The sequence below is a fragment of the Eptatretus burgeri genome, chromosome 2 (genome assembly GCF_056783735.1).
Source record: "Eptatretus burgeri isolate ZD-2024b chromosome 2, Ebu_testis_v1, whole genome shotgun sequence".
NCBI lineage: Eukaryota > Metazoa > Chordata > Myxini > Myxiniformes > Myxinidae > Eptatretus > Eptatretus burgeri.
The window spans coordinates 156,995,895-157,017,681 of NC_140962.1; the positions used below are offsets into that span (position 1 = coordinate 156,995,895).

The following is a 21,787-nucleotide window of genomic DNA, read 5'->3' on the forward strand; positions in this document are numbered from 1 at the left end:
TCAAGAAATGTGGAATCAAAGCCAACATTGCTATGGTTCACCCCCAGGTGATCATGATAGGTTTAGTTCGGAATAATACCTCCAGGTGGTCTCTATTCTTCGATTTGGATTGTTTTTCCTGTGAATAATCATTGTTCATTTTCAGCGTACGGAGGAATGATATCCTTCAGGGTAAGCTTGACTTCCTGGTGGAACAATTTGTTTTGTCAGGTAGGGTGATAGGCCAATGATGAAAGATTGGTGTGCTGTTCCTTTTTTGCAGGAAGTGTACTGTCCTCGCTTTGACTTGCTCTTTCTCCTCTATCTGAACCAATTTGCATTGTAAATGTTTGTGTGTTCCTCTAGGACCTGAGGGAGCAGCAACTTGCAGTGGTCTTTTATTGGGAACTGGTAAGAAGGATGAAAAAAAGTTGACGTATGTAGTAATTTATATCCTCAGCGAAGTTGTCATTACCCCGCGTGCACGTGAAGTAAAAAGTGGGGCGAAGCAATAATTTGTTCACTTTGCCTTTGTCTGACAGACGTCAGTCCATGATCGAGGAACGACTTGATTTCAGTTGAAGTTTATATTTTGAACACTGTAGAAATCGAGTGGGAACATCAATTGGAACATGAATGTGCAGTTTAGTCGTACTTTGGCTCTGAATTTGGCAAATTATACGGAATCTAATCCTAATCGAGCATGCGCACAGAGGAGCATGGTTGACAAGAACAAAAATTGTCTGTCTGTTTGTTTGGCAGTCAAATTCCAAACAGGAAACTGACTGTTTTCAGGAAATCATAAAGAACACAAACAACAGGCACGAAGAGCTAATTGAACGTGTTAAATAAGGTGGTGTATAAGACGGTGCATCAGCAGCGGTAAACTTCCAAAAAAAAGTTTTCTTTTTTCTCCAACCTTTAAAACTTCAATTTTATTTAAATTTAATTATATACCTGGACACTGAAGAACACAAATCATCTTGTTGGCCTTTCCAAAACCCTTCAGTTTAGCAGTTTTTGGACCACAAAAAAAAGAGGATATCAGTCCTTCATTGAGCTGTGGATGAAGGCAGTAGTCCATCAAGCTTGTCGGTGGTTCGAAGTTTGGAATTGAGAAGGAACGACTTGGCACGACATAGAATTGTAGTCAGCGGCTGGGTTTCGAGGCAAATCAAATGTGATTTGCCCTAGAAAGATCGTGCCCAATGGTGAGGCCCGAAGAGCGATTGAACTTCTTCAAGTGGATTGTTGAGAACGTGGAGAAAGATATGGAGAGCGAGTACGATTTGTCAGCATCGAGAGACGTATTTCAAGTGTTGGACCATGTCGTGATTCTGCAAAGGGAAGAGGAGATAAAGAGGGTTTTTACAGAGAATCAGATTGTTCATGAAGATGGGGAACAGGACTGGGTCCGAGACACTGCTTTAGGGCATTCATTTCTGGGCAGTGAGAGATGAGGGGATCATGTTGAGGTCCACAAGCTGACAATGAGATTGGTGGAAGTCAGCAAACCATGAGAGTGGCCTTTCGAGCCGTAGGATGAGACTTTGGAAAGCGATGTGGGGTGTCAGACTGTCAAATGCTTGGGATATTTTTTTCCGGTACAAGATGGTGGGGCACTTCCTGCTTGAAGTCATCGAGGGAAACTTTGTAATGAAGTCTCGAGAAGGATGTTCTGCAGATTGGAGAAGTGACGGTCTCTTTTCTCGAGGAATAACTGTTTAGTTGCTTCGAAAAAAAGAGGAAAATACCTGTAAAAATGCTTAGTTTAACGTTATCATTGTATTTATTTCCTGTATCAGTTACCGGTTCAACTTTATGCTCGTCCTGTATTGTTATTTTCTTTTGTCATCAATAAGAGACGATTTGATAATTCATCGATCTTTGTACACGTGCTCGTTGATCTCTGAATGTGTTAACTTGATTTATTCCTCCTTTCTGTGGGTAACAAAGGCCTCGGTGATGTTTCGTTGTTACATCGCCCTTCTACTTTCGGATTGTTTTTAGATCAGCGCTTGCAGGTTGTGTCCGCAATCTAGAACCAGTTAAGTATATTGGTCCATGTGTGTATACAGTACATCATACGCGTGCTCTCACCCTCATTGTTCTCCTAATTTGTTCCTGCAACTGAAGAGATGGGCAGATCCAAGACTGTCCTGGAACGAGAGCCAGTTTTCCTTGGAGAAGATCGCTTTTCCAATCCACAACATTTGGAAACCGAACTTGTATCTCTATGAAACGTGAGTCCTTTTGATGATGGTCAACAGAACATAGTCCCTTATGATCAAATTATTACCCCGTACGTGTGAAGCGAAAACCGGGGTTGAGCGGTTGGTTAAGTTTGTCTGTCCGTCTGTGCACAAACGTCAATCTATAATTGAGGAACAACCAAAAATTATTTTTTAGCAGCGTCTCGCGTAGCGAACGCTGCTCATAGAGAGCTCGGCGTTCTTCTTCTTCTTGGTGTTCTTCTTCTTGTGAAGACAAAACCTTAACCTCGAGGACTTGGCTCTTGTATATACAAGATCCGGATCTCCTGAAATACTGAGCACTTGTACACATCCTCGCATTGACGGTGCCTTTTGAGAGCGTCTATCATGAACTTTTTAAATATATTCGGACGTTTGCTTTAAAGTTTCGAAAAGTTCACGTTACTATTTAAAGATTATTCCATTTATCGTATTGTAATTTCGTAAATACACGATATATCGTAAATATGTAAATACATTATGACGGGTCTCGCTATTGGCTTAATCAAGGCACGTGACGAAATATCGGAAGTTGTTGTTGTTGTTGTTTTTTGTTTGTTTGTTTGTTTGTTTTTTTAGCCGACAAAACCTTTAGGACGCTGCTCTTGGACACATTTGTCCTTGTTTTATACATGGTCGAAGTTCATGGAGCGGCCAATGCTTTGAGATTATCAGTGATTAGTCAAATTAAGCTCCACGATAACTAAATTGGTATCTAAAGACGGTGCCTGCGATTGGTAAAAACCGTGATATTCAAACCGACGAAAATTAAAGGTTTACTGTTTGCTATTTTTTGAAATGGGAAATTATTAAATTTGGGAAAATAGTTTTCCAACTTCCTTGTGGATATATTCATGCAGACGTTTAACCTAATGAGTAACAATTTGAGAAGTCTGATCAACACAAGTTGCTTCTGATAATCCAGTCCCTTTAACGGAAATGTTCTTCAAACAGAACGTTCCAGACTCTTCTGTATCTCTACCCGGCTCTTTTCTGTATCCATTATGACACACGCCACACAACCTCTCCCAGAGCAGCATTGCCGATGATGACACTACAGCTTAGACTCGCAATTCTATGGGAGCGACCCGATTCGTAAACTTCCCAACCGACATCTCCGCTGAAAGTATGCCCTCCATTCTGGAACTGGTAATGAATAACTTTCGATACATTTCCTGTTGATCAACTGTCTCACTTGGCTCCGCTGATGAGACTTGTGCATGTCTGTGTATCTTTGGCGTCGTCAGAGAGCTAGTAGCATGGTCCCGTAGAGTCTGTGGATTTGCTCAGATTGACATCGAGTGACTGCAATCTGTCCTCCCACAAAACGATTGGTCTTCCACCTATTCCATAATCTGATATACACGAGGACAGGGAAAGCTTTGTGCTTTGTCGTGCACAGGTTATTTATCTTGTCTGCAGATATAAAACGTACTGTGGCAATGTAGTGATGATCAAGCAGCTTGTTTTCTCAGCATGGAAGAAAAACCTGACTGATGGCAGCCTAAGGTCATTCTGCAAGGTTTTCAACAAATCTCTCCATCTTTAGAAAAGTTATGAAATGTCATGTCAGAAAGCTTAAAGGTGAATTTGTATCATGTTTGTCTCAAAAGCTCATATACCCAAAAGAATCTGTCTCTATCCCCAGCTTATCCTCTCGACCCAATGCCTCCTGGACACTGTGACCTTTTCACTCGAAGCGAGTAAAGGTCCTGGAACCTTTGACTCCACTTCAGTAATAGACCCAGATTTGTCATTGCCTCGACTCTCAAATCACTCAATCACTCTGCTTTGTTTGGTCTATCCGTCACCTTATGCCACCTCTGATCAACTCACTCCAATCAACAAGAAGGGTGCCACAACATGTCCTCTTAACTACATGCCAGTTAGGTTACTTCCACTTGTAAGCAAGGTCATGGAATCCATCATCACAGTCTTCTCTTTTTCTTAAACAGCCTGACCTCAGACCATCGGTTTGGATTCCATCAAGGTCGCTCAACTTTGGATATGCTGCTGCTTCTCTCAACAAATTATTGAGGTCCTGAATCTCAAGAAATAAGTCACAGCTGTTTCTCTAGATGTTTCTTCTGCACTTGACAAAGCTTGGTGCTCTGCTCTGTGAAACCTTCTGTTACTGGAGGAAATGGCTACTATCTTTCCTGGCTTACCTATTTCCTCCAATCACACAGTCGGTGCATCGCCCTCAACCGAGTCCTCTCACCTAAGCTCCCAGAAGAGGGTCATGTTCAAGGCAGTGTCTAAGGTCGAGTCCTGGTCCTCATCAATACTAGTGACCTCTCTGATTCTCTGGAAGACCATATTTTCTTCTTTTTGGAGTTTCTCTGCTTTACTCTTGTTTCTCTGAAAATCTCTATGTTTCACCTGAACGCAGTGACGTGCTGCTCCGGCGCATGCTCCCATACCTGACCTGACCTCTGCTTTACAGGTGCCAAACAATTCCACGTCTCACCTCCAGGACAGTAGCACCAACCTCCCTCTTTGCTGACCTGGAACTGATCAGATTGTCGTTAAATTCTCATTAAACGTCTTTCAAACCATGAAAATGTCTATGTTTCACCCTATTTCTTCAAGAGGATCGTTCATCAATCTCACCTCCATTTCCACAATCAACCACTGGAAGAAATCCTGTCTATCAAAGTTCTCGGTCTCATTATCAGCTCGGACCTCTCCTGGGTAGACGATTATACAAAAGATAGCTGCAGAGCGGATATCTTTATCATGCCAAGTCCTTCCTTGATAAATCTGAACTTAAAATATCCCCAAAGACTTTTGTTCATAACTCAATGAAGTATACTCCTCTCCATATGGACTGGAGCCATCGTTCAATGGCAATCACGACTGGACGTCATCCAATCCACAATTGTCAACGTCATTGGCATCTCCCTTGAGGAAGCAGAAGATCAGTTCTTGCTTCTTTCTCATCGGAGAGACGTTGGTGGCCTCTGTTTCCTACCGCTTCTCCTTAGGCCTCTGCTCTTTCCATCCAGGTCACACATATTCTTGCAATAATACTCTCCTTAATAAACTCCCATAACACAAGCAAATTAGTCACCGACACTCAATTGTTCCATTTTCTCTTCCACTTTGGAACTTTGTTCATCAGCCTGTTCAACCCCACGTTCTTCTCCTGGCCTTAAGTTTGCTGTATACCACCACGTCAGGCTTGTACCTCTCCTTGGAATCTTTTCAATTAACCCCCACTCACTTAATGTTCTCCATCATTTAGCTTCCTTTGCTCTCCTTCTGTTTGTTAATCCCGTTGCTGAGACCACCTATTGTGTTATTGTCAGTCTATTTCTTTTCACCATTTATCACGGAGCTCTTCCATGAGCCTAGACTTTGCAAACAAAGTAAAGTATTCTTCAGAGTACAGCAATTTGATACTTAACACCGGACAGACCATGCCTGTACGTTCCCTGATGAAGGACCACTCTGTGGTTGAAACGTCGGACCGAGGCCTTGCCTACTCGCTTGTATAATCTTTTGAATGGCCCCATATCTCCTTTCTTTGAAATCCATTGAATGTGCCCAATGCCCACCTGATGCTCAAGACCAATCACGATGAACACTAAGTGCATGTTTAAAGGTTTGATTTCGGTCCATTCTGTTCACCATCTGTTGCAGTGTTGCGGAGTCGAAACTCCCCACATCGGACTTCCTGGTGTTGTACTCTAACGGCTCGATGCTCTACGATGGCTTGCTTAAAGTTGTGAGCAAGTGTACTTTTGATGTCTACTACTATCCCTTCGACAAGCACAAGTGTAGTTTTCACTTCATTTCGTGGACCAACTCGAGTGAGTGCTTTGTGGTTGTGGTTGTGGTTGTGGTAGTGTATATAATTAAGTGTCCTTTTTACGGTTTCGCTCTCAAGATACTTCACCGTCCTCAATAGCTTTCACGATCTCAATGTTTTTGGAATGGTCTTATTTGTATCAATAAGGTTGGTTACCTGCCAGTCTTACCTGATGGTTTTACAGTTGTTTTGATTACCTCAATGTAAACTTGACTCCGGAATGCATTTTGCTAATACCACCATGATAACTACTACGATTATTACAAATACCATTATTGCCACCTTATTTTAGTCGGGGAGGGAAAGGGTGAGGGTGGGATGAGGTGGAAAGTTTGGGGTGGGTGGGGTCGTCGGCTGGTGAAAGTTTTTTGTCCCAAGTCGTTACCAAATCAGCTGGACAGGCCTGAAGCTCGATTGAAGGTGATTTTTATTTTTATTTTGTGAGTTTGTAACTCACCTACTCTTCATGAAAGACTCCGTGGGATCTTTCACATCCACCAACTAATGCGAGCAGACGACAAACACGAGTTGATGTACATCCGCGGGACGGCACACAATCGGATCGATGGTCGAGAGGTTGGTCTGGAATCAAACCCAGTGGAGGCAGCTGAAAGGTAACTGCGCTACCCCCGTACCATCCTATTGGATATGTAAACATTTTGTCATTCCAGAGATTTAAAAAAATGGTACGTGCTGTTTCCTTGCTTCACTCAACATCGTAAGGATAGAGCATGGACAAAGAGCCATAGGTTGGCAACTATAGAGAGGATAAAACTCCTCACTGGTTGCCCTGCGAAATGCTGAGAGCAAAGTTTGGGGTGGGTGGGGGGAAGGTATCCAGAGTGCTCTGGGAAGTGACGTCACTTCCCCCAATCTCAGCAGCTGTGTTTGGATGAAAGTCAAGTCTGATTTTGTCTTGTATAGCTGTAGCTGTCTGCGTGCGTGTGCGTGTGCGTGTGAGAGATTTGTCACAGCTCCTCCATGAAATCCAGAGCTTGTGAATCAATAAATAAAACAAATCATCTTATTTTCAATGTAATGTTATATTTTGAACATGAATCAGAAAACGAACCTGCAGTAGTTTAGCAATACTTAGCCGCTGAATTTTTCCTGATCACGCATGGACAGAGAGAAATGATACAATTTGTTTTACTTTGTCTTCCTCTCTGGCAGTCAAACAAAATTGAAAATCATTCCAAACAAGAAGCTTCCTGTTTTTAAGGACGTCATATAGGACAAAAACAACAGTCACGAAGAACTAATGTAACGTGTTAGATAAGGTGGTGTAAAAGATGCTGCATCAATGGCGGTAAGCATCCCAAAAGTTTTTCCTCTCGTATCTTCCAAACTCGGCAATCACCACCGCATGCAATATTTTGTCATCTGGACTGTCCTTTCTTGAGGACCCGTGGTTTATGTCCACAATGGTCGTGCTTCATCAGGACACCTTTACCAGACTTTGATGTGTAATCAAATTGATTGTCAGTGTAATAATCCCTTCCATTGTGCTTTTGTAATCCACATTTCTTTCATGCGAGTGGGGCACATCTCTCGAGTCTCACAGAACATTCCGGTAATTATTAACAACCGGAGTGGTGCACGATTGCCTTTCGGTCACGCGGCACAAAGCTTGAGGGTAATGAGGAACAGAGCTCGAGAATGAGTGCGTTTTGATGAGAGAGAAGAGAGAGAAGAGAGAGAAGAGAGAGAAGAGAGAGAAGAGAGAGAAGAGAGAGAAGAGAGAGAAGAGAGAGAAGAGAGAGAAGAGAGAGAAGAGAGAGAAGAGAGAGAGAGGTAGAGAGAGAGGTAGAGACAGAGAGGTAGAGACAGAGAGGTAGAGACAGAGAGGTAGAGACAGAGAGGTAGAGACAGAGACAGAGACAGAGAGGTAGAGACAGAGACAGAGACAGAGAGGTAGAGACAGAGACAGAGACAGAGAGGTAGAGACAGAGAGGTAGAGACAGAGAGGTAGAGACAGAGAGGTAGAGACAGAGAGGTAGAGACAGAGAGGTAGAGACAGAGACAGAGACAGAGAGGTAGAGACAGAGACAGAGACAGAGAGGTAGAGACAGAGACAGAGACAGAGAGGTAGAGACAGAGACAGAGACAGAGAGGTAGAGACAGAGACAGAGACAGAGAGGTAGAGACAGAGAGGTAGAGACAGAGACAGGGACAGAGAGGTAGAGATGGAGACAGAGACAGAGAGGTAGAGACAGAGACAGAGACAGAGAGGTAGAGACAGAGACAGAGACAGAGAGGTAGAGACAGAGAGGTAGAGACAGAGAGGTAGAGACAGAGAGGTAGAGACAGAGAGGTAGAGACAGAGAGGTAGAGACAGAGAGGTAGAGACAGAGAGGTAGAGACAGAGAGGTAGAGACAGAGAGGTAGAGACAGAGAGGTAGAGACAGAGAGGTAGAGACAGAGAGGTAGAGACAGAGAGGTAGAGACAGAGAGGTAGAGACAGAGACAGAGACAGAGAGGTAGAGACAGAGACAGAGACAGAGAGGTAGAGACAGAGACAGAGACAGAGAGGTAGAGACAGAGACAGAGAGGTAGAGACAGAGACAGAGACAGAGACAGAGACAGAGACAGAGACAGAGACAGAGACAGAGACAGAGACAGAGACAGAGAGGTAGAGACAGAGACAGAGACAGAGACAGAGACAGAGACAGAGACAGAGACAGAGACAGAGACAGAGACAGAGACAGAGAGACAGAGAGACAGAGACAGAGAGGTAGAGACAGAGAGACAGAGAGACAGAGAGACAGAGAGACAGAGAGACAGAGAGACAGAGAGACAGAGAGACAGAGAGACAGAGAGACAGAGAGACAGAGAGACAGAGAGACAGAGAGACAGAGAGACAGAGAGACAGAGAGACAGAGAGACAGAGAGACAGAGAGAGAGAGATCGGTGAAGAGCTGGCTGAGGTGGGCTGGGCACCTGGTGCAGATAGAGGAAGAGAATGGCAAATAAAGTGGACGGATTGAGGAATCAAGGTAGTAGTTAAAGAGGTAGACCTTGGCTGAGATGGGAATACTGTGTGATGACGGATGTCAGTAAGATGGGGGTGGTGTGAGAGTGCAGAGGTTGGCTGGGGATAGAGGGCAGTGGAGGAGTATTATACCAAAGGTGGGGCAGTATCAGCTTGGTACCATAACAATTCACCACATATAAAGGTAAATGAGTAAGGAGTGACAGAGCAGTCTGGTAAGATTCTATTATAACACCTTAACGGGTTCTTCCGTAATGTATTTGAAAACATCGTGGTCCATGGATGAGTGGAACTGCACAGGTACAAGGTTAACAGACCAACAGAGGTTTGGTATAAAACTAAAAGTGCAGGATCATAGGATGAACAGTATTATTGATGTTTATGGATGGGAGTTTGGGAGGTGATTTCCACCATGCAAATCACTCTAGTTGTTTAGTTGCACTAGTAAGGTAAGTTAGTAAGGAACATCAAGTTTTGTTGGTTCAGATAATCTATGTTGCCTTATATAGTGACAGTTGTTTTAAAAGCTCATAACTTGCACATACTGTAATTAACCTATAAAAAGGGTACTTTGGTGGTATGGAGTTGAGCCAACCTGAAATTAATGATGAATTTAATGGGAAATGTGAAGGTTTCATGTTTTATCTTTAAAAATAGATAAATATAACATGAAGCAGACTCATGGTGTCATGCTGTTAGCGCAAGGAAACTCCTAAGCACCTGTGCAAGGTGTTTGAAAAGTACGAAATGTTGGGAAATATTTTTGGCGTGGTGTACAATTCACGGCTACGGTCTTATAGGCCTCTATTTTTTTTATGACGAGAATAAAAGCTACAGGTATGAGATATCTCACGTTGTCGAAAGAGATTCTGGTTCCTTATTTGGATGGCATTCCAACTTAGCGATTGAGAAAATGTCCTTTTAACAGGACGTCCCTTTGCTGACAGTCGTTGAACAACATAACAACAACATAAAATAACACTCTGCCAAAAATAGTGTTTTTTTTTTCATTATTTTTCTTTTTTTAAGATGAGACGTTGCCTTTGAGTTAGTTAGGATGTCTTGGACCAATATAATGGCCCAAACGTAGTCCAAATTTAAAGCCACTTGACTTCGTGTTTTTCTTTGGGGACACCTGAAATCGGTCGTTTATACTACAAGACCAAATACTATTAAATATCTCGAGAAAGAAATCAGAAACGAATGCAGAAAGAATCGATTTGTCAATGTTAAGATACATTCAAAGAAACCAACATACAATTGTTGATATATGTACGCATGTGAGCGGCTTAAAATTGGAGTAATTATCAATATAAAATTGTAAAATAAATATCCCAATGTTTCCGGGCTTTTGAAACACCGTGTTCAATCGTGTTTATCAGACAGGACTCGTACCTAACGTGTTTCACGTTTCGATTTGTGTACAGAGGATGAGGTACATCTGATTGCAACGTCTGAAAAACAGCAAAAGAAAAACGACGATGAATGGAGTGTGACCAGTCTCAACTGCTCGGCCAACAATGATGAAATTTTCCCCATCATCACCTGCCATGTGAGTTACTCGTGTGATAACATGAACATCTCCAAATTAATGTCTCCTGCAATTTCAGGGAGATGTTGTGTAGTTTGAGACACAGCAGGTTTTTAATAATCGTCGGTTATTTAAGCTCAATTCTGACTGAAGGCAACAATCAGAAAGTGATTCAAAATGGCGACAATTCCTAACAACATGGAGACTGATAATGAATTAGTTATTTCTCATGTTGTGGTTGGTTGTGAAATTAATTTTCTTAACTTCAAGTCTGAAAATAAGTATTCATCAGTGGAGTGGTGACTGAAAGGATCTCAGGGACAAAAGGAGAAAAAAGTTAAATTATTTTTATCCAAACTGAATACTGTCTATTGGGAGGTTGAGGGAGTCATATAAGGAAATGCACATCTATATCTACATTATATTATATGTACCTATGAGAGGATGCTGGGCGTTGCTCAGGGGGAAGAAAAACTCAAAAGAGGGGTAGGACAGTTGGCAGGCCGGGGGAGGTGGGGGGGAAGGAGAGTCAGTGGGTTGAGGGATGTTAGGAGAATTGCAGGGTGGGGGGGAAGTAAGAGAAATAGCTGACTTGGGGGGGGGGTATGAGAATTGCAGGGGTGGAGCCATGAGAGGTGGGGAGTGAGGTATGGTACCAAGGAATGCATAAACAAGGATGAAATAACCATAAAATGCATTTCATCAGAGAATGAAAAATAACCATAAAATGCATTTTATCAGAGAATTATGTAATAACCATAAAATGCATTTAATCAGAGAATGAAGTAATAACCAACTAATTAATTTCATTAAAGAATGACATAATAACCAACTAATACATTTCATTCGAGAATGATGTAACAACCATAAAATGCATTTCATCAGAGAATGATTTAATAACCATAAAATGCATGTCATTTGAGAATGATGTAATAACCATAAAATGCACTTCATTTGAGAATGATGTGATAACCAACTAATGCATTTCCTCAGAGAATGATGTAATAACCATAAAATGCATTTCATTAGAGAATGACATTATAACCAACTAATACATTTCATGAGAGAATGATGTAATAACCAACTAATGCATTTCATTAGAGAATGATGTAATAACCATAAAATGCATTTCATTAGAGAATGATGTATTAAACATAAAATGCACTTCATTAGAGAATGATGTATTAAACATAAAATGCATTTCATTAGAGAATGATGTATTAAACATAAAATGCACTTCATTAGAGAATGATGTATTAAACATAAAATGCACTTCATTAGAGAATGATCTAATAACCAACTAATACATTTCAATAGAGAATGATGTAATAACCAACGAATGCATTTCATTCGAGAATGATGTAATAACCATAAAATGCATTTCATTAGAGAATGACATTATAACCAACTAATACATTTCATGAGAGAATGATGTGATAACCAACTAATGCATTTCATCAGAGAATGATGTAATAACCATAAAATGCATTTCATTAGAGAATGACATTATAACCAACTAATACATTTCATGAGAGAATGATGTAATAACCAACTAATGCATTTCATTAGAGAATGATGTAATCACCATATAATGCATTTCATTAAAGAATGATGTAATAACCATAAAATGCATTTCATCAGAGAATGATGTAATAACCATAAAATGCATTTCATTTCAGAATGATGTAATAACCATAAAATGCATTTCATTCGAGAATGACAGAATAACCAACTAATACATTTCATTTGAGAATGATGTAATAACCAACTTATGCATTTCATTAGAGAATGATGTAATAACCATAAAATGCATTTCATTTGAGAATGATTTAATAACCATAAAATGCATTTCACTAGAAAATGATGCAATAACCAATTAATGCATTTAATTTGAGAATGACGTGATAACCATAAAATGCATTTCATTTGAGAATGACGTGATAACCATAAAATGCATTTCATTTGAGAATGATGTAATAACCAACTAATACATTTCACTTGAGAATGACATAATAACCAACTAATGCATTTCATTAGAGAATGATGTAATAACCAACTAATGCATTTCATTAGAGAATAACATAATAACCAACTAATGCATTTCATTAGAGAATGATGTAATAACCAACTAATACATTTCACTTGAGAATGACATAATAACCACCTAATGCATTTCATTGGAGAATGATGTAATAACCAACTAATGCATTTCATTAGAGAATGATAGAATGAACAGTGAATGCATTTCATTAGAGAATGACATCATAACCATGGAATGTATTTCATTCATTTTTCAGTTACATTTAAAACACGCTCCACAGTGGACCATCATGACTCTCCTGATGCCGAGCATCCTCATGATGGTGGCCGACCTTTTCACCCAGCTGATGCCTTTCACCAAAATTAATGATCGTCTTTCATGCCAGGTCAGCCTGCTGCTGGGCTTCTCAGTCTTTATCCTCATCCTTTCTGACAGCATACCTGCGAGGGCCCAATGCACACCACTCCTAGGTGAGATAACCTGTGTACACCTTTTCATCCTTTCACTTAGCCAAACAATTTAAAGCAACTTTCTCAAGGGAATCGACAGCCAAGTTAGTTGATGATATAAAACCCTTGTGTTTCTCTACCTGATATAGATTTGAACAATCTATTCATGTTATAGTACAGGGTTGGGTGTGGGATTGAACTGGTACAGGGGGTCCTCGCTGTAATTCGTCCAGCTATTTGTCCTTTCGCATATCCATCATCAATTTATTCGCGAAACGAAATCGCTAACCTTCAAATAGTTTTGCACTTGCGTCATTTTCCGACTGAAGCAGAGGGGATCTACGTAACCTCCACGCAGTGCGAGAATGGTCTCGAGCTGGATGTCAAATTGGCCATAGTAAGAATGGTGAAATGAAGTAAGAATGGTGAACGACCAGTTGGTATCGCTCGCTTTCTTGGTTTGCCACCGCTGACTGTTCAAACTATTTTAAAGAAAGATGACGAGGGCTGTGCGGGTGGCATGGCATGAGATGTGCTGTGCAAGACCTGCCATTCGGATAACGCGGCCCATGCTGCAGGCACGGCCGAAGTGGATTGGGCGATCGTGGGAGCTCTTCATGAGGTCCCATGCGGAACACCGCAGGGGGACTCATCATGAGTGTCAGGCTTAAATGTGTGCAAGTACAAATGCTGGAGCCTTGGTCCATGGGGAAAACCATGCAGCCCAGTGGGAAGGATAATTTAGAGGGTGAAGGACTGATGCAGGCAGCTTGACAGACGATGAGAGATTAGAGATTTTCATGGTGCAAGACCGCTATACTATCATCATAAAATAATTAAAAGTTGCGGTAAGTAATATAAAAAGGTGTTTTTGTTTAAAAAATTTGTTTAATTTGTTGTGTTTTTTTTTCCTATGTTTTGTATATTTCTTATGTATTTTTTGATTGCTAGACTTGAGTGGTATTGTATGGGATGTACACTCATTGTAGCAATGCAGCCCCCCCCACCCCACTAATTAAATTAATTATTATGGGGAAAATTCCCCACTATCCACCGTTTCATGACAAGTCCAACAATTCTGGAACGTATCTTGGATGTATAGCAAGGACCTCCTGTATAGGAACATTAAGTGTAATCATTCCCCTTTTTTAATTACAATTAATTACTTCGCATCTGAGATGTCTGCACCTTACAGTACATCTTTCCTATCTCTTACAACCGCACAATCCTTTTCCTTTCTCTGTTTGTCCCCTTTTATTTCACATCAATTTGTTTTATTTTCCCTCTCCCTTTCCTCTCTTGCTCTCCTCTCTCCTGCCCTCCTTTTCCTATTTTGCCACCTCTTCCACTTTTCTCTCTCCTTTATATTTGTCCTCTTTGCCTTATTTTAAAGAATAGCGGTCGAGTAAGGGACGAGGTTGGAGATCTGAGATAGAGATGGAAAAAAAGGAAGGAATGTAGTCGAGCAATAAGGCCAAGTGAGAAAACCTAAACAGGTTACAAAGATCGAGTAAACAAAAACTTATGGAAAACTTCAGGATGGAAATTAACACATTTACTGTAAAGTAAAATTATGTCCCAATTTCGATGCCATTACAAGTTGGTGACCTCCCTTTTATGCATGGTGTTGGCTTAATGGTTAGGGTAGTGGGCTTGGGATCCTAGGGTCCTGAGTTCAAATCCCGCTCAGCTGTTGAATTAACACCAGGTGGGGTTGACTCTGCCTGTCATCCTTCCGAGGTCGGCAAAATGAGTGCCAGCATGCTGGTATACTGTGTCGGAGTGGCGACCCGTCCATGATTGTTCCCAATAGCCAAGGAGACTGCTTCGGCGGCACCAACGCTCTGCACGGAGTATGGTCCTAATGGATGGATGGATGGACCTCCCTTTTGGTTTTACACCCTTTGCCCTTTCTTGGCTCTGTTCGTCCCAGCAGGGTGCACACTGCCAGTAACCCTCATCTTATTGAATTCCCAAAGTCCAGACTCAATTGTCACCTCCACTTAAAGAGCAGGTTTTGGGTTGCTGATGACCGCATGATTCGAAGGTTGTAATCACATTAATTATAAGCGTTGGGCAATTATTTTCTTACATTTGAAACTCAAAATATGCTAAAATTAACTTTTAAGTCAAAACTTTTGTCCATGATCGAAAAACAGACCGGAATTTACCAAAGATGCAATGACGTCACGTTCTCCGAAAACTTCGTGAACATTCGGAAACAGCGTGTGAACAATGGCGAGATGCGAATCACAGAGTGATTTCAGTGGCGATGCAATTGAGTGTTTTCATTCCGATATTGCTGAGGACGAGTCGGAGGATGATGGGAATTTATACTCTGGAGTTTCTGGCCCTGAGCCATATAAATTTGAGCCACTTGCAAGTGCCAGAAAACGGTCTATTTCGTGTACAAGTGGCAGGACAGACTGCCCCTGCAGTTCACACTGACAGACTCCACCAGACAGATAGTTTTGTAGATTTTCATTTTCTTGTTCGATGCATAAAATAATGTGAAGTTTGATTCGTCTGTGACTTGATATACATTTTTTTTTAACCCTCTAGTCACTCAAGAGTCAGATATAGAATGAATCACTAATGGACCCAAATATATTATACACCGTAGCCTTGGCGTTGAAGTCTTTCTGACAGCTGAGCTTGACCCCAGTGAAAGTGAACAGTTGGAACAAACCCCAACATTCAAGAGACTGTTGTGGCCTATAAATATCAAAACATGTTTAGCCTCATTGGGAAATATTCTACCAAATTTATAAGAAAAAAAAAGTGCAAAATTGTTCAATTTTTTACAATTGAAATAAAATAGCCCAATTTGCTGATGCTGTTAAAAAAAAGTAATTTAATCAACAATAAGTTGATTTGTTGAGAAATTTTTTCATGCTTGTTTTTCAGAAAGTTTATTTATGTTTTTCCATGGACTCTTTAAGAATACATTAAAAGGTTTTTCTCACTCAAACTCAACAATTGATTCTGTGACAGAGCAGTATCTGGAAAACTTGTCAACCAACAACTCATATTCACAGAGTGGTGATCAGATGTGTTTATGCCTTCGTAATCCTCGGCTGTGAAATGGTCACCACAAATGACAAGTCTATCCAAAGGGTCCTCTTTACCCGTTTTCTTTGAGGGAAAATTCTCCCGTTTTGTTTGTACAAATCTTATCCACTGCCGGCGAATGTTTGATTCCTTCGGGAATCGGTGGGAGCGATTACCCGTTTTCCAGCCATTTTCGCAAAACATGACGACACACGGACGAGGCATGATGTACAAATATCCAAATAACTTTGTTCTACAATAATTAAAAAAAAAAAAAAGGATAATATAGACAGTTGCAAGCTCTAAAAAAGCGAAAGAACGGCCCGCTGAACTGGACACTTCTTCAATGAGCGAGTGAGCGTCCGCTTTGTTTTGGAGAACGTGACGTCACCATCCATATATGGGCACACGGCTGTTTTTTTCAACAGCCTCGAGAAATAACTTCGGAGTTAAATTTCATTAATCCCCCCAATAGTTAGGCAACCACAATAGTTTGCATCGAACTATTTAATGCACATATAATCATATTGATAAATTTTCAGAACATGTTTGGTGACCCACAACCTGCTCTTTAATTTGTTCTCCTTTTCAATCACCTATAGAACCAACTTTCCCAGTCTGTTTGGTCACATTCTTCCCTCCAAGGCTTCAAGACAGGTGTTCACCACTACTCCAGGTCATGCACCATTCATACTCATGACCTCTTCCACCCCAAATGACCCCCATTCCCAAGCAGTCCCTTTTCCAGGTTTTTGATATTTTTTCCCCCCTCTTCTCATTTGATGGTGGCAGTTGGTGTATTTCTTTTCTTTCTTATCCTCACTTTCTCTTTCTTCTTATTGTTGAGTTTCATTCATATTGTGTGCAGCTTGTTCACCACCGTGTGTCCTGCCACTACCCTTGATCTCACTCTCACTTCTGCGCTGCTGTCGGCGTTTCCCTTTTTCCGCTTTCTTTCATCCCATTCCACCCGAGCTCTTACAAGAGCCTTGGTTATGTATACAAAAAAGGGCGAATCATAAAAATCTGCCAGTAATCTTAACAGTAAGCCTGGTGTTGGCTCAAGGGTTAGAGTGGGGGGCTTGGGATCCTTGGATCCTGAGTTCAAATCCTGCTCAGATGCTGAATTAATACCAGGTGGGGTTGATTCTGCCTGTCATCCTTCTGAAGTCGGCAAAATGAGTGCCAGCTTGCTGGTATCCTGTGTCGGAGTGGTGACCCGTCCAGGATTGTGCCCAACATCCAAGGAGACTGCTTAGGCAGCACCAATGCTCTTAGTGTAGTAGATAGTAGAAAAATCGTGCAAATGACGATACAAGCATCAAATTTGGCATTTCTGTTCTGCAGGGCTTTCTGATCAAATCTGCCCGATTGGCCATTTGAAAATACAAATTTTGAAAAATTTGAAAAAAGAAAAAAAATTCAAAATTTTTCTAAGTCACAGCTGGCTGAAATTCTTGAAGCGCAAGTGAACATCCCAGACAGAGAACCAAGGGGAGATGCAGTCATCATTGATGGCTCAGCACTTATCAATGCCCTACCTCCACACACTTCAAAGATATTTGATGACTATGCTGAAGAAGACATCATCCCAAAGGTGGAATCCTATGGTGCCAGGTACGAGAGGGTGGACGTAGTGTTTGATGTGGACAAGAAGTCAAGTCTGAAGTCCGAGGCAAGGTCGAAAAGGGGGCAAGGAATCAGAAGAAGAGTGACAGGAACCAGTAAGACCCCAAGTAACTGGAGAAGCTTTCTTCGAGATGACAGCAACAAGACTGAGCCGTTTCACTTCCTTGCGGAAAAGATGTGTGAAGCACAGACGACAAGCACAGTCATTGTCACAAAAGGAGACGATGCCATTAGCAACACAAGGAAGTCACTGGATGCTGTGTCTCCATGTTGTCATGAAGTTGACACAAATATTTGTACATGCCAGGGATGCAACGACGGATGGTAGCAAGTCCATTATCATTAAGGCTAATGACATGGACGTACTAGTCATAGCAATATCTGTACTGCCATCCTTACAGGAACTAGGTCTTGAGAACATGTGGATCGCCTTTGGCTAAGGAGCCAAGGCGCGATGGATTCCAGTCCATGAGGTAGTTTCTACAATAGGGCCTGAGAAAGCTTGAGGGATCCCATACTTCCATGCGTTCACTGGATGTGACGTCGTGTCTGCCCTCCAAGGTAAAGGGAAGAAAACTGCATGGCAGACTTGGAACGTCTTTGATGATGTTTCTGAAACATTCACCAATCTCAGCCAGCATCCAACATTGATTCGTGATCTTGACTTTTCTGAAGTTTTTATTTTTTTTCAAAATTTGGATTTTCAAATGGCCAATCAGGCAGATTTGATTAGAATCTACTGGAGAACAAATGTGCCAAATTGGATGCTTGTATCATCCTTTGCACGATTCCTCTGAAAAATTGCTGTTATCTACCCCACTATCTGCACAGAGTATGTATGGTCCCGATGGAATGGAATGGACTTGGAAGAGCCAAGAGGACTCTGTCCTGAGAAATAGGAAATTGAAGCTTCATTTTTGGAGGATTTGAGCCATTTAGTTGTTAAAACGATAAGATGCTCTGTAAATATAAATATATAATGGAGATGGTTGAATGCACACAACAGTGGGGGGTGGATTGATGGGAGGGTGTGTGTATGTGTGTGGGGGAAAAGAGGTATGGCTTAATCAGGGATATGTCCGAATTTCCATGCCATGTTTATCATATTTTACTCACATTTGCCCTCCACCCGCGTGTAGCACAGCACTTCATCTCGTGCCTCTCATTTCTCGTGCTGAGCTTCATTCACTCACTGATCGTTGTCAACTACAGTTCGTGGAGTACACATCCACCATTTGTTGTGGTGCACCTGTTGAAAAGGGTGTTGCGGTGCGAAAGCCAGGGTACGTTTATAACTGTCTTGTTCCAATAACTTGATGCACATTTTCACAGTACGACATCATTTCAACACATTTTAAGCATTAATAAGTAGAAAATATTTATATAACAAACACATTCTGATAATAGTATCCAGTATTTATAAAATAAAAATATGATTATGATAGTATATTTATATAATAAACAAAACATTGTGATAGTATATTTATATCATAAAAAAATATTCTGATAATAGTTTAGAGCATTTAGATAATAAAAATATGATTATGATCATTCATTTAGATAATAAACATAAGATTATGATAGTACATTTATATAACAAACATATTCTGATAATAGTTTAGAGCATTTAGATAATAAAAATATGATTATGATCATTCATTTAGATAATAAACATAAGATTATGATAGTACATTTATATAACAAACATATTCTGATAATAGTATGCAGTATTTATGGAATATAAATATTATTATAATAGTATATTTACATAATAAACATTGCAATTACAATAGTGTATTTTTAATAAATATAAATAGTTTATATATTATGATTTCTGTGATACATCTAAAACTCGAGAAATACTCGAGAGCACATACCCCTGTCAGACTGGTCTACATTTTGTATCCCAATGATGGGCCGGATCTGCATCCGAAGTTCAACCAAAATCTAATTGGCTTTTTGTTGTCACACACCCAACCTGTTCATCAAATTTCATCTGGATTTGTTCATAACTTTTTGAGATATCTTGCTCGCAGACAGAGACTGACAAACAGAGACAGGGGTGAAAACAAACAAAAAAACATATACCTTCGAGGGCAGAGGTAAAAAATATAATATTATAATAATAATAAATAAATATAATATGTAATAAACAATATTACAAAATTATATTTATATAATAAACATAATATTGTTATCATATTATTCATAGATGTTGCAAATTGCTACACAGCACACAATAACACAATGTACAGAATCATGATTCGATGGATGGTAAACATTGTGACGACGATGATGTATTGTAAACACAGAGAATGATATTTTAAACAATCTCGTCTTCACTTTCCCAAGGTGCTGACGGTGCTTCGGGAAGTGATGACCATGAAAAGAAATCCGAAACAGAATCGCTAACTTTCAAGAACTGCAAGCATTGCCTGCCGAGCGTGCACACTGTGGACACAGCACTGTTTTGGATGTACATGCTCTTCCTTTTCGCGTATGCAACCGTCATCATTGTAAAGTGGACGGGGAGTATTCCTTGCCAAGTTAACAATGCAAAATAAATTATCCCAACAAAGGGGACCTTAAAGATAACCTAGAATATCTGGCCTGCAAGCTCTGATAAAAAGATACACTTTGTTCACACAACTTTATTACAATTTGACCATTTTGCAACAATCTTCAAAACATTTCAAGATTACCTGTACTGTTCATCTGTATAAAGGTATTGGATTTATAGAGGCTACAAGTCATAAAGCATGACAGCTCCTTAGCCATATAAGGGAAAGTAGTGGGCTCATTGGTCCATTGGAGCAAATTTTTAATGGTCTTCACGACCTTGGAGCATACCTGCCTGCTGTACTGCTTGAGCATTAGCTTGCCTTTCAGCAAACCTAGCTCTGAGCTTGGGCCAGGGCAGGGATTATACGTTCGTCATTATTATTGCCAAATTATACTACTATGATGATTGTTGTTAATATTCTTAGTATTAATGAATCTATACTTTGTTGTAATGTTGTCATTATTTATGTTATCTATTTTGTAATTCGAATGCCATGAGGAAGAATGACATATTGAGCTGCTCTCTTCACCTTAACATGGGAATTCTTCCTGGTTCTTTGTTGTTAGCCTACTCAACTCAGGAGATCATGACGATTATTTTGGTGCATCACACTCCACATGAGAAAGCTTCAATAGACCTCCACAAAACATGGACAGACAGACAGACAGACAGACAGACACACACCTCATCCATTTCCAATGAGCAATTCTTAAAACAATTCACCTGATGCTTTTGGTAACCATCGACCGAGAGCCACGTTTGTAAACTTGTTCAGTGTTGTTTGCAAGATAAAATAAAGAAGAATGGAAATAAAGTACCGGATATCGTAGAAATAGAGTGCGTACCTCCACCAAGCTCAATAGTTTACATTTTGTATCCCATTAATAGGCCAGATCTGCATTCGGACCTGAACCAAAATCTAATTAGCCTGTTCTTGTCAACTACCCAACTCATCCACCAAGTTTCGTCGGAATCCGTCGATAAATTTTTTGAGATATCGTGATACACATCATGATGTGCAGTCACTGGTGAAGAATCGTTTAAAGAAACACTAGAACGGCACTGGGGAGAGCTCATAGTGTTGCCTCTCGTGCTCATGCCAAACAAAAAGAGCATTATTAACTGAATATGCTACTATTAACGAGGGTAGAAAAGATCATGGCTTTGAATTGGGGACGATCTGAGATGGTGGTGATCGGGCATATTGAAGACCTGGAGGAAAGAATGAGATAAAGGAGAACGTGGAAGTTGGTTGCACAGGTGGGGGAAAAAAATGAGTGGAGGTGAGCAGTGATCCTGGATTTAGGTAGTTTCAACAGAAGGGGGTTGATGGTGGACTGTGTGCGCCATGCAGAAACCTGGGAGGGACAAATCATGGAAAGAGCAGAGGGTGCAAGACCATAAAGATAGCGAACTGTTAGGCCCATAGACTCGGCTTCATCGTAGGAGATTCCAATAATCTTGGAGGCCTTGGTTTTGACGGCGT

General features: G+C 40.6%; 1 protein-coding gene across 1 annotated transcript in view; it reads left to right on the top strand.

Annotated features, from left to right (window-relative positions):
• Positions 1–21,263, top strand: part of LOC147033678 (5-hydroxytryptamine receptor 3A-like) — a 31,366-nt gene extending 10,103 nt beyond the window's left edge. Inside the window, exons 4-10 of the mRNA XM_085871763.1 lie at positions 346–390; positions 2,116–2,222; positions 5,877–6,046; positions 10,465–10,589; positions 12,866–13,079; positions 18,878–19,021; positions 20,091–21,263. Coding sequence (XP_085727889.1) covers positions 346–390; positions 2,116–2,222; positions 5,877–6,046; positions 10,465–10,589; positions 12,866–13,079; positions 18,878–19,021; positions 20,091–20,302 — 1,017 coding nt within the window. The 3' untranslated portion in view covers positions 20,303–21,263. The remainder of the gene's footprint in view (positions 1–345; positions 391–2,115; positions 2,223–5,876; positions 6,047–10,464; positions 10,590–12,865; positions 13,080–18,877; positions 19,022–20,090) is intronic.
• The last annotated feature ends 524 nt before the right edge of the window (positions 21,264–21,787 follow it).